A 12,156-nucleotide genomic window follows, 5' to 3' on the forward strand; every position below is an offset into this window, starting at 1 on the left:
GGAACCTTTGGGGGGGTCGTGGTTCTGGTGGTAGTGGGGCGGGGGGTCCTGGTAGGGGGTAGAGCGGACTGCTCGCTCCGTCACCCCCTCTCCCTTTGATCGACCCCCGTCCGCCCCCCCGCCTCCCCCACTCTAAACCACGTCCATGCAAATTAATTAGCAGGGGGTGCTGGGCAGGATTTGAGGGGGGGGGGGGGGATTGGTGGAAAGTGGGGGGGGGGGGGGAAATCAGATATCAGCCCAACGGGAATAACAGCGAGATCTGCACAGCGGCATGCGCTTAAGAGGGCACACACCTGGGGACGCACCTAGGGACACACCTGGGGACACACACCTGGGGGCGTACACCTGAAGACACCTGGATGCACCCCTGGGCACACACTGCTATAATCGAGGCTGAATCTCGGAAGTACGGGACACTCTCTCCTCCTCCCCTCCCCGGGGGGGAATGATTATCGCGCGCCAAATCCTCCTCCAATTTATTTTGTCCCAAAGCCGTGCAATATGGGATTGCTATAGGATACACAATTGATATAGGGCTGTTATGGATCGGAGTATCTTGTAGCAAATCAACCTCCTCGCCAGGCAGCCGGGCCAGCCGACCTCGCTATCGGCATTCCGGATAATAGCGTGAAACGGGGAGCCCTGCTTATAACGCGGAACCGTGTAGACTACACCTGCAGCTACTGTAGCATACACCTGGTCGTACCTGTAGCGCTACATTCCTTACCAGGAATTACAACCTGGCCATACCTCTGCACCTAACACCTGTAAAGCCCTACATCACGAGTCCAGACCGTAATACACACGAGAGCACACCTGAAGCCTACACCTGTAATCCGTTAACCCAGACGTCACACCTGGCCACACCTGGCCACACCTGAAGCCTACACCTGTAACACCTGCAGGTCGCACCAGTAAACCGCACCTGGCCACATCCTGCGAGCCAGCGAAGGGGTTACCGGAGGGCGACGCCAGCTCTTTGCCCTGCTGCTGAGACTGCGAGGCAAGGGTGGGTGGGGGGTGCGTGCGTGCGAGGTAGGTGTGGGGGAGGGGAGGAGGGGCTGTGGCCCCCCCCCCAATCCGACCCCCTTCCCCCCCAGTAAGGGTCCTCGTGGTGGTAAGTGTTGGAGGAGTGGGCGAGTGGGGGGTGGGTAGAAGGCAACCCCCCCTCCTCGCCTCCGATTCAAACGCTGTAGGAGAGGGAGGGAGACAGACGAGGTGGCGTGAGACGGGGGCATTGGCAGGACGGGAGATCTCGAGCGAGGCGATGAGGGTGGGAGGGGGGGTTAGAACCTCAAGCCGCCAAGGTTTCCGACACTGGGTCCGCCTCATTCCCGAGACGACAAAATCCTCCATCTCGCATCGCACGCGGCACCACCCCCACCCCCCCACCCACTCACCCCCCCATCCACTCACCCCACCACGTGCATCTCCGTGCGGTCGTCAGCACAGACTCGCATTGCTCGCTCATGGACGGGTATTGACCATAGGGTAACGTTGCCCAGAGACTAGCATTGCCTAGAGACTAGCATTGCCTAGAGACTAGCATTGCCTAGAGACTAGCATTGCCTGGAGACTAGCATTGCCTAGAGACTAGCATTGCCTAGAGACCAGTATTGCCCAGAGACTAGCATTGCCTGGAGACTAGCATTGCCTAGAGACTAGCATTGCCTAGAGACCAGTATTGCCCAGAGACTAGCATTGCCTGGAGACTAGCATTGCCTAGAGACTAGCATTGCCTAGAGACCAGTATTGCCCAGAGACTAGCATTGCCTGGAGACTAGCATTGCCTAGAGACTAGCATTGCCTAGAGACCAGTATTGCCCAGAGACTAGCATTGCGACGGGATTTCAATTCGCTTCATCGCAGTTGCCGCATTGCATTTGTTCTGCCCCCTGACAATTTGGTGATCTTGGTGACAACTCTTGAGGAATGAGAACCTCCAACAATCCTTACCCCGGGGGTCTTTCTCGAGTAGTTCTTCTCAGCCAGGTAAGTCAACTTGAGACGGACTCCGTGACACGCGCGAAACATTAAGTACAAATCGCGCCACACGCGCACGACGACGACGATTGCTGAACGCGTCCCCCGTCGAGGGAGCTATAAACCATCTCCCCTCATCCTCGCAGCAGCAGCGGCGGCTTTTAGCTCGGCCTATCGAAAACAAAGCGGGTCGCCGCATCGCGAGGCGCTATTAGGCGCTATATACACACTACACACGCTACGCTACACTATACACTACACTTTTGGATAACCACCGAAACAAAGATGGCCACCGCTTCGCGCGGCGCTTTCAGACGCGCGCTTCTGCGGCCGTCTGGAACGGATTTGCACGTCGGTGGGGGGCAATGGCGCACGCATCGTGATGCACCACCCCGACAACAACCACCACCACCACTCACCACCCACCACCACCCACCACCACCCACCCAGTCGCCTCTGTCCACCCAGCCGCGTGAACAACGAGGGTCGACCACAATCGGTCGGGCGGCACGTCACGTGCGGCGGCGGCGGCGGGTCAGGCGGCCGTGACGTCACCGCTACTTTGTGGCTAATGCGGCTGCTGTTGTCGTCGTTGCCCCAACGAGTCGGTTAAGGCTACACGGGGGAGCTTTGTCTTTGGTGGGGGTAACGCGTGGGTTAAAACCAGAACGAAAATCGCTCCACTGGACGGGGCCCACCAGAGGCCTCTCTAAGGGGGGGAGGGGTATGTACTTTGGCGTACTCTTCCATGGCGTCACGTTTCATAAATCGGGAGTGAAACCAACGTTTGGGCCGACGTTGGGTCAATGTTAGAATTCGGTGGAAACGCACGCGCCTGTAGCGCGCCTGTAGCGCGCCTGTAGCGCGCCTGTAGCGCGCCTGTAGCGCGCCTGTAGCGCGCCTGTAGCGCGCCTGTAGCGCGCCTGTAGCACGCCTGTAAGTATGTTTCTTTTTTACTTTGGGAACCACGTGGCGGGCGTCGGGGTGACGGTGGCTTGGTCTCTCAGACTCCTCAGGTTGTGTGGAGCGTTCAAATCCAGAAAACCCATCGTGACTCGGCGGTCGATAAACTCGCTACCGCTTTGTGAGAACGTGGAACTAGAATCTCGCTTTCAAGCGACGGGCAATCTGCTCGCTAACAAACTGCACCGCACACCCAACCACCTGTACGCAACCACACAAACTCCCTGTGGTATATGCACCACTCCCAACCACTGGCAGACAAAACACAGGCGCACACACGCAGACAGGCACACAACATACGCACAGACCCAGTACACGCACCCACACACCCAACATGCATGATTCCCATCACACGCACGCACGCACACACACACACGTGTGCGTGTCCCGCGCGTGTGCGCGTGTGTCCGTGCGTGTCTGTGCCCGTGCCCACTGGTGTGTGTCCGTGCGTGTCTGTGTCCGCGCGTGTGTCCGCGCGTGTGTCCGTGTGTGTCCGTGCGTGTCTGTGCCCGTCTGTGCCCGTGCCCACTCGTGTGTGTCCGTGCGTGTCTGTGTCCGCGCGTGTCCGTGCGTGCCCCTACACAACGGTGTGCTGCGCGCTGCAGGAGGCGTTGCTTGGGCGGTGCCCCCCCCGCTCGTCGACCCCCACCCCCCCTTCCGCCGGCTCGAGCCCCCCCCCGCCCCTCCCCCCGGCGGGGCTCTCCGCCCGCTCGCGCCCGGCCCCCACGCTGCTGCCGTTGTGCTGCTGGTTGCTGGCCCTCTCCGCTCCCTCCCGCGACGAGTCCCCCAGTTCCCGCTGGGACGATTCGAGCGGGTCGCCACCTCCGCCTCCTCCACCTCCTCCACCTCCACCTCCTCCACCTCCTCCACCTCCTCCACCTCCTCCACCTCCTCCACCTCCTCCACCTCCTCCACCTCCTCCACCTCGCCTCTCGCGTCCGTCCTTGTTCTGGCCCAGGTTCCCCAGGAGCTGCATCTTCTCCTGCTCCTCCTTGAGGAAGGTGGCGACGATGAGCGTCCGCTCCTTCTTCAGGCAGTCCGCGATGTCCTTGGGGATGTCGGGGATGAGCCAGTCGAGGACGTTGCTCAGGAACATGACGAGGTTCTGCGGGAGACGAGGGTAGAGGGTGGAGGGTGGTCACGGCAGGATTGGGGTGAAGGTGATGCTAGGCGGCTAGAGGGCCCCCCTCCCCCTCCCCCCCCTCCCCCCTCCCCCCCCCTCCCCCCCCCAAGGCGAGATGTGAATGTTACGGGCGAGTGGGTCACGGATGAATTGAGTGAACGAGCGAGCGGGTGAGTGAATGAGCGAGCGGGTGAGTGGGTGGGTGGACGAGCGAGGGAATGAGCGAGCAGGTGAGTGAGCGGGCGAGCGGGTGAGTGGGTGAGTGGGCGAGCGAGTGAATGAGCGAGCAGGTGAATGAGCGGGCGAGCGGGTGAGCGGGTGAGTGGGCGAGCGAGTGAATGAGCGAGCGGGTGAATGAGCAGGCGAGCGAATGTGCTGCGAGTGAGCGGTTGAGCGAGCAAGCAAGCGTGTGGTGAGCGTGCGGTGAGGGAGCGGTGAGGGTGCGGCGAGGGTGCGGTGAAGGTGCGGTGAGGGAGCGGCGAGGGTGCTATGGTGCGGGGAAGCTGCTCGCCTGGAAGATGATGACAAAGGCGAGGCGGGCGGCCATGACGGCCCAGTACTGCTTGTTGGTGTCGTACGCCCGCTCCGAGCCCGGCGGGTCACGGTAGTCCTTGTACCTGCACCGCCCCCGCCGGCAACCACCACCACAATCGCCACCACAATCGCCACCACAACACCGCAAGTTAGTACTGCTGTCGGGATGCACACGGAGCCGTGTCTGAGCAGCGGCGTCACACGCGGGGAGGACAAGCGGGGAGACGCAGAGGTGATGTTGGCGACTTGCCCGCCCACCCGCTCGCCCACTCACCCACCCACCCACTTGCCTGTCCACCAACTTACTCAAACCAACCCACCCACCCGCTCGCCCACTTGCTTGCCCACCTGCGCTCGTTCGCCCACTCGCCCACTTACCCACTCTCCCGCCCGCCCACCCACCCACCAACTTACCCAAACCAACCCGCCCAATAACCAACCCACCCACCCCATCACCAACCCATTCAACGACAACATAACGTAGAAAATATGGCTCCCCCCACCATCGCTACCCCCTCAACTCGACGACGAGGGCCCAACGACGATATCCCGACGACGACAACATGACAGACGACGACGACGACGAGCGGCCGACCTGCAGGAGAGGACCTCCGCGTCGCTCCCCGTGCCCACGTCGCCGGCCGGCCCGGTGCCCTCGGCGAAGTCGCTCACGTTGAAGTGCGACAGCGTGTGGTCCACGAAGCCCCGCATGGTGCCGTCCGCACTGTACATGTACAGGTAGACGAGCCGCGGGATAAAGTCCGACGTGGTCGAGATCACAAACGCCTGGGGGGGGGGGGGGGGAGAGCGGGGGGGTGAGAGGTCACACGGGGGACCGATTGCTGGGTCACGGCGAGGGGTTACGGACGGAGGGAGGAGAGCGACCGAGCGGCGGTGCAGCGGTGAGCACGCCGAGCTACGAACCCGGCGACCCGAGTTCGATTCCCGCTCACGGCCACCAACGCCGGTGACGGTTACCTGAACCGGTGCAGGGCCTCCCCTAGGTCGACTCAGCCTCAAATGAGTGAAAACATCGCCACTGGGGAGACAAAGGCGGCCGGGCGTGGTGCTGGCCACCCGAGTTGCCAGCCTCGCTAGGAGCTGCTTGCTAACAGCACTTGCCCCGACAGTCTGTTGAGAGGCTACACGGGGGATCTTTGGGTGATGGGGAGAGTTGGTGATGGACGGATATAGTGTGCGGTTGAAGGGGGATGAAAGTGGATGAAATGGGATGTGTTGGCTGGAGGGAGGGGAGGGGAGGGGAGTTAGGGGAGGGGAGGGAGTGAGGGGAGGGGAGGGAGCGAGGGGAGGGGAGGAAGGAGGAGCGAGGGCGTAGCGGGGGGTGGAATCCCCGACTTACGTTTGTGATGACGCTGAGTTTCCCGATGCCGGACAGGATGTTGAACCAGATTCCTGGGGGAGCCACGGAACAGAGGGGGGGGGGGGGGGAGATCAGGTGGAGGGAGGGGCTGGGGGGGGGGGAAGCCATCGCGACACAAAACCACGACGACGACGCTGTATATTTAAGGCGCGCGGCTCTCACAAACCCATCTGTGTTGTGTGCCCTCCTCCACCCGGCAGTGTCCATTGGCGAGCCCCGTCACGCGAGCCTAAAAGCGCCGCCATCAGCAGCAACGGTTCGGTCGGGTGCCACCAAGACGGCAAACCCGCAACGTTTACACAGAATGCGTCAAATCGTCTCAAACGCTCCTTGTCACACGCGGCTTGCCAACATCTTAATAAGGAGAGGACCCGCAGAGCTTGGGCGGGGGGGCTCCCTCACCGCCCGCCTTCCGGCTCTGTGTGTGTGCTGCGAGAGACGCAACTCACACGAACCGCGTGAATGTATTAAGCTGAACAGTTGCTGTTTGTATTATTATTTGTCGCGCGTGATTGTATATCTGGCATCGACCCGTCTACCCGCCAACGCCGCCCACGGCACACTCCGGTCATCCTCGCCGTGGCAACCGTCTCTTGGCTGCCCATGGAACAAAACCGCTTTCTGCATCGTGCGCTTTCAGATGCGATATACACCAGACTATTTACTACACTAAACATTACCCTACACACTACACTTTTGGCTGGCCATCAAACTAATAAGGCCACCGCATCACCCGGCGCTTTCGGGTGAGCTTCTGCGGCCGTCTGGAACGCTCTTCCTTCCGATATTAGGAAGCCACTTGGAGCTGTGCACTCATAAATCATCATCGACATTGACAAACTCGCTTCTTCAAAATCGAATTTTGTGTTTAGTTTGTTGTCCTTCCCCGCACCACCGCTTAGAAGTTCACCGTACACACATCATCCTCATTGCCCCGGGGTTACACGTGTTAGAGCTGGCTGCGTTTTCCTGATCGTGCCACTGGGTGGCGGGGCTGTGTCACGTCTACAGTGATGGAACGACATGAGCCAAGGGTCAAGTTGACTCGGCGTGTGACGAGGTGGAAACGCTGGAGACCGGGATCGAGAGGTCTCGTTTGCAAGAGCGATTTAATGAGTGGACGAGTGAGTGAACATGTGGGTGGGTGGGTATGCGGGTGAATGAATGAGTGGGTGATGAAGATCGTGAGTGAGCGAATGAACGAGTGAGTGAGTGAGATTCTGTGTGAGTGAGTGGGTGAGTGAGATCGTGAGTGAGTGAATGAGTGAGTGAGTGAATGAGTGAGTGAGATCGTGAGCAAGTGAGTAGGTGAGCGAGTGGGTGAGTGAGATCGTGAGCGAGTGAGTGAGTAGGTGAGCGAGTGGGTGAGTGAGATCGTGAGCGAGTGAGTAGGTGAGTGAATGAGCGAGTGGGTGAGTGAGTTCCAGTTTCAAGTGGATGCTGTAAACAGTTAAAAACTCGAAGAGACCGGGAGGATGGGCGTCAGTCTGGGGATCGCTGCTCTGTGCGTGCGATCCCCAGACTGTGGCTGTTTGCGGTTATTGTTGCCCTTGTTGTTATTGCGATTATTGCGGATGTGATTGCGGTGGTTGTTGCGGTGGTGGTTGTTGCGGTGGTGGTTGTTGCGGTGGTGGTTGTTGCGGTGGTGGTTGTTGCGGTGGTGGTTGTTGCGGTGGTGGTTGTTGCGGTGGTGGTTGTTGCGGTGGTGGTTGTTGCGGTGGTGGTTGTTGCGGTGGTGGTTGTTGCGGTGGTGGTTGTTGCGGTGGTGGTTGTTGCGGTGGTGGTTGTTGCGGTGGTGGTTGTTGCGGTGGTGGTTGTTGCGGTGGTGGTTGTTGCGGTGGTTGTTGCGGTGGTTGTTGCGGCGGTGGTTGCGGGCCCCCACCGATGTCCTTGGCGCGCACGGCCGTGGGCCTCCGCAGCTCGGAGACGAACTTCTTGGCGTCGAGGCGGATCTCGATGACGTTGTTGAGCAGCGCGAAGAGCGGCGCCAGCGGGAAGGACGCCACGAACAGCGTCACGAAGCCGAACTGGATGACTGGGGGGGGGGGGGGAGAGGAGGAGTAGACCAACGTCATCATCATCATTATCAGCAGCAGCAGCAGCAGCAGCAGCAGCAGCAGCAGCGTCGTCGTCGTCTTTAAGATCCCCACGATGATCTCGGCACCGTTAACGACACTGCACCACCGCCAACACCGTCACTGACGGAGCAGCAGCAGCAGCACCATCACCAACCACGCACGTGGGGGGACTGGTGCGGCCGGACAAGCGGGGTCGGTGTGGCCACACAATGTGCACGGGGGGGGGGGGTCGCGGTGGGGTGGGGGTCGGCGTGCCCGGGGTCGCGAGGTCGCTGTGGCCGTGACGAGCGAGCGGCTGGGCCGCGTGTGTGCACGTGAGCGGCGTGTCCGGCACGTACTCATCTCCATGTACTCCGGGGTGAGGCCGGCGTAGGGGTCGAGCTCGTGGTCCAGGTCCCAGCGGCGCTTGGGGAGCCCCTCGGGGTCCCCGCCGCCGCCGTCGCCGTGGTGGTGGTGGTGGTGCAGGTGGAGCACCTCCTTCTTGCGCAAACTCCGCATCAGCTTCTTCATCCTCCTGCATCGTCAGCGTCCGCATCGTTGTGATGACCGTTGCAATAATCGTCGTCGTCGTCATCGTTGGCATCATTGATATTATGATGACTGTTGCAATAATTGTCGTCATCGTCGTCATCGTCGTCATTGTCGTCATTGTCGTCATCATTGGCATCGTTGACATTATGATGACCGTTGCAATAATCGTCGTCGTCGTCATCGTTGGCATCATTGATATTATGATGACTGTTGCAATAATCGTCGTCATCGTCGTCATCGTCGTCATTGTCGTCATCGTTGGCATCGTTGACATTATGATGACCGTTGCAATAATCGTCGTCGTCGTCAAGATCTCCACAATCATCTCTACATTAACATCGTCTTCGGCATCATCGGCCGATAACGATGTTAATGATTGTTGCAATAATCATCATGACATCATTACTATAAATCTCGTCATCATCATAATCATCATCATCTTTATAGTAATCATCATATTCATCTCCGTCATCATCGACGTGATAGTGGTGGTGGACTCACGGGATGCCGATCTCAAAGAGGTTGTTCTGGATGAGCTGCTTGCCGAGCATGATGATGCTCAACTGGATGCAGAGCTCCATGAGACAGCCACCCGGGGCACACTGACACGTGGGGAGACACGCGGTGAGACACGCGGTGAGACACGCGGGGAGACACGGGGAGACACGGGGAGACACGCGGGGAGACACGGTGAGACACGCGGTGAGACACGCGGTGAGACACCCGGTGAGACACGCGGTGAGACGAGAGACGCAGGGACACGCAGGGACACGCAGGGACACGCAGGGAGACACGGCAAGACACGGCAAGACACGGGGACATATGGGGAGACACGCAGAGACACACGGAGACACATGGGGAGAGAGATACGGAGACGTTGGGATGCGGTGGAAGTCGGACATGGGGGAGGATGTGAGAGGGGGCGGTGACGGTGACGGTGACAAAGATGATGAGGAGGTGCTCACCTCCTCCATGCGATGACCGGGGAAGACGTACACGTAGCTTCCTGGTCTCCCCACAAACCTGCACGTGCACACAAAGATAAAGGCCCCCCATGTAGCCCACGCACACTGCCGGGGCAAGTTCTGTCAGCGAGTGGCACCTACGCCTTGTCTCCCCAGCTGCTCGCTCACGGCCGGAGAGTCACCGCTGGCGTTAGCCGTGGCTGGGATTCGAACTCGGACCGATGGGGTTCGTAGCTTGGTGCGCTAGACGGTGTGGAAGAGTAGGCCAAGCGTGTACCCCTGTAGGAGCTGGGGGGGGGGGAGGATCTCCGGAGCTGTCTATGAGAGTGAGCGGACATCGTGTGACGATTTGGCTTTCGCGGGTTTATCGACGCATTCATATTTTCGCAATCTAACCCAACAAAAACCTCTGTTATGGACTGTGTTACGAGTTGACATTATTATTATTATTTCTATGGACCGTTTTCCCAGTATCACAGATGATGAGAACTAAGTAGAGGTTTTACCCTCTCTGCCAATGTGACACGTGTCCACGTGTCCAGCCTGCACGTCTCGCCACACGCACGCAGGGCTACTGCAGAGTTCATGCCTTGCAAAAGGTCCCCTATGTGGCGTTTGACTGTCTTGACACCTCCTGTTGTATTGCCAGGAACCCGGGATGGAGGGATGGAGGGAGGGGAGGGAGGGAGGGAGGGAGGGAGAGAGGGGAGGGGAGGGTGGAGGAGGGATGGAGGGATGGAGGGAGGGGAGGGAGGGAGGGAGGGAGGGAGAGAGGGGAGGGGAGGGTGGAGGAGGGATGGAGGGATGGAGGGAGGGGAGGGAGGGAGGGAGGGAGAGAGGGGAGGGGAGGGTGGAGGAGGGATGGAGGGATGGAGGGAGGGAGGGAGGGAGAGAGGGGAGGGGAGGGTGGAGGAGGGATGGAGGGAGGGTGGAGGAGGGTGGAGGAGGGTGGAGGAGGGTGGAGGAGGGTGGAGGAGGGAGGGTGGAGGAGGGATGGAGGGATAGAGGGGAGGGAGGGAGGGAGGGAGGGAGAGAGGGGAGGGGAGGGTGGAGGAGGGATGGAGGGAGGGTGGAGGAGGGTGGAGGAGGGAGGGTGGAGGAGGGATGGAGGGATGGAGGGGAGGGTGGAGGAGGGATGGAGGGAGGGTGGAGGAGGGTGGAGGAGGGTGGAGGAGGGAGGGTGGAGGAGGGATGGAGGGATGGAGGGATGGAGGGGAGGGGAGGGTGGAGGAGGGTGGAGGAGGGTGGAGGAGGGTGGGAGGGAGGGAGGGAGAGAGGGGAGGGGAGGGTGGAGGAGGGATGGAGGGAGGGTAGAGGAGGGTGGAGGAGGGAGGGTGGAGGAGGGATGGAGGGATGGAGGGGAGGGAGGGAGGGAGGGAGGGAGAGAGGGGAGGGAGGGAGGGTGGAGGAGGGTGGAGGAGGGTGGAGGGTGGAGGAGGGAGGGTGGAGGAGGGATGGAGGGAGGGAGCAGCGTGGCTCACCGCCCCTTGAAGAAGGCCACGTAGAAGATGGTGGTGTAGGAGTTGACGAACTTGAGCAGAAACGATTTGAAGATCAATCGCTCCTCAAACTCCTTGTCAGTCTTGGGCACCTCTGTGTGTGCACGTCATTGAGTGTGTGGATGCGTGGGTATTCATTTGCGTGTGTGTGTGTGCGTGGTGCGTGTGTGTGTGTGCGTGGTGCGTGTGTGTGTGTGCGTGGTGCGTGTGTGTGAGAGAGTGTGTGTGCACGTCATTGAGTGTGTGGATGCGTGGGTATTCATTTGCGTGTGTGTGTGTGCGTGGTGCGTGTGTGTGTGTGCGTGGTGCGTGTGTGTGAGAGAGAGTGTGTGTGCACGTCATTGAGTGTGTGGATGCGTGGGTATTCATTTGCGTGTGTGTGCGTGTGCGTGGTGCGTGTGTGTGAGAGAGAGTGTGCGTGCATGTGTGCGTGTGCGGGTGTGAGAGTGCGTGTGCGAGTGTGCGTGTGTGTGAGCGTGTGCGTGTGGGTGTGCATGCGTGTGCGTGTGAGAATGTACAGGCAGAGATCACGACCGAGAATTAAATGAAGGAATGAGCAATGTACTGGTGCCAGGCTAGGTACACACAAAGCCAAAGCCCCCCCCCCCCACACACACGCGCGCGCACACGCCGGGGTGCCAGGCTAGGTGCACACAAAGACAAAGCCCCCCCCCCCACACACACACACGCACACACACGCCGGGGTGCCAGGCTAGGTGCACCGTACCCACCGATCTGCGTGAGCCAGCGCGCCACGGAGCCGTAGATCTCGTCGAGGATGAGGATGATGATGAGGTTGATGACGACGGCGGTGGAGGTGACGATCACGCGGTTGTTGGAGCGCTGGTACGCGTTCGTGCTCACCGCCAGCGCCGCCGACACCGAGATGCGGTACACGATAAGCGCAAACACGATCGCAAACGTCAGCCCGATCTGCAAACGCGCGCACACACGCGTGTTAGAAGCGTGTTACATGCACGTGTCAAACGCGTGTTACATGTGTGTGACATACACGTGTGTTACATGACATCGGCCCGATCTGCAAAGCGCAAGGTATGAGCAGGTATGTGTGTGTGTGCATGGGTATGTGTGTGTG

At 60.1% G+C, this 12,156-nt stretch overlaps 1 protein-coding gene across 1 annotated transcript in view; it reads right to left on the reverse strand.

Annotated features, from left to right (window-relative positions):
- Positions 1-280: 280 nt before the first annotated feature.
- Positions 281-12,156, reverse strand: part of LOC144951891 (anoctamin-1-like) — a 48,611-nt gene continuing 36,735 nt past the window's right edge. The window contains exons 16-28 of the mRNA XM_078882237.1: positions 11,792-11,993; positions 11,043-11,154; positions 9,562-9,619; positions 9,098-9,198; positions 8,404-8,579; positions 7,870-8,022; positions 5,967-6,019; positions 5,202-5,392; positions 4,584-4,689; positions 3,829-4,054; positions 1,960-2,015; positions 929-999; positions 281-308 (exon numbers count right to left, since the gene is read on the reverse strand). Of these exons, the coding sequence (XP_078738363.1) occupies positions 281-308; positions 929-999; positions 1,960-2,015; positions 3,829-4,054; positions 4,584-4,689; positions 5,202-5,392; positions 5,967-6,019; positions 7,870-8,022; positions 8,404-8,579; positions 9,098-9,198; positions 9,562-9,619; positions 11,043-11,154; positions 11,792-11,993 (1,533 nt within the window). The remainder of the gene's footprint in view (positions 309-928; positions 1,000-1,959; positions 2,016-3,828; positions 4,055-4,583; positions 4,690-5,201; positions 5,393-5,966; positions 6,020-7,869; positions 8,023-8,403; positions 8,580-9,097; positions 9,199-9,561; positions 9,620-11,042; positions 11,155-11,791; positions 11,994-12,156) is intronic.

The sequence above is a fragment of the Lampetra fluviatilis genome, chromosome 64 (assembly GCF_964198595.1).
Source record: "Lampetra fluviatilis chromosome 64, kcLamFluv1.1, whole genome shotgun sequence".
NCBI classification, from domain to species: domain Eukaryota; kingdom Metazoa; phylum Chordata; class Hyperoartia; order Petromyzontiformes; family Petromyzontidae; genus Lampetra; species Lampetra fluviatilis.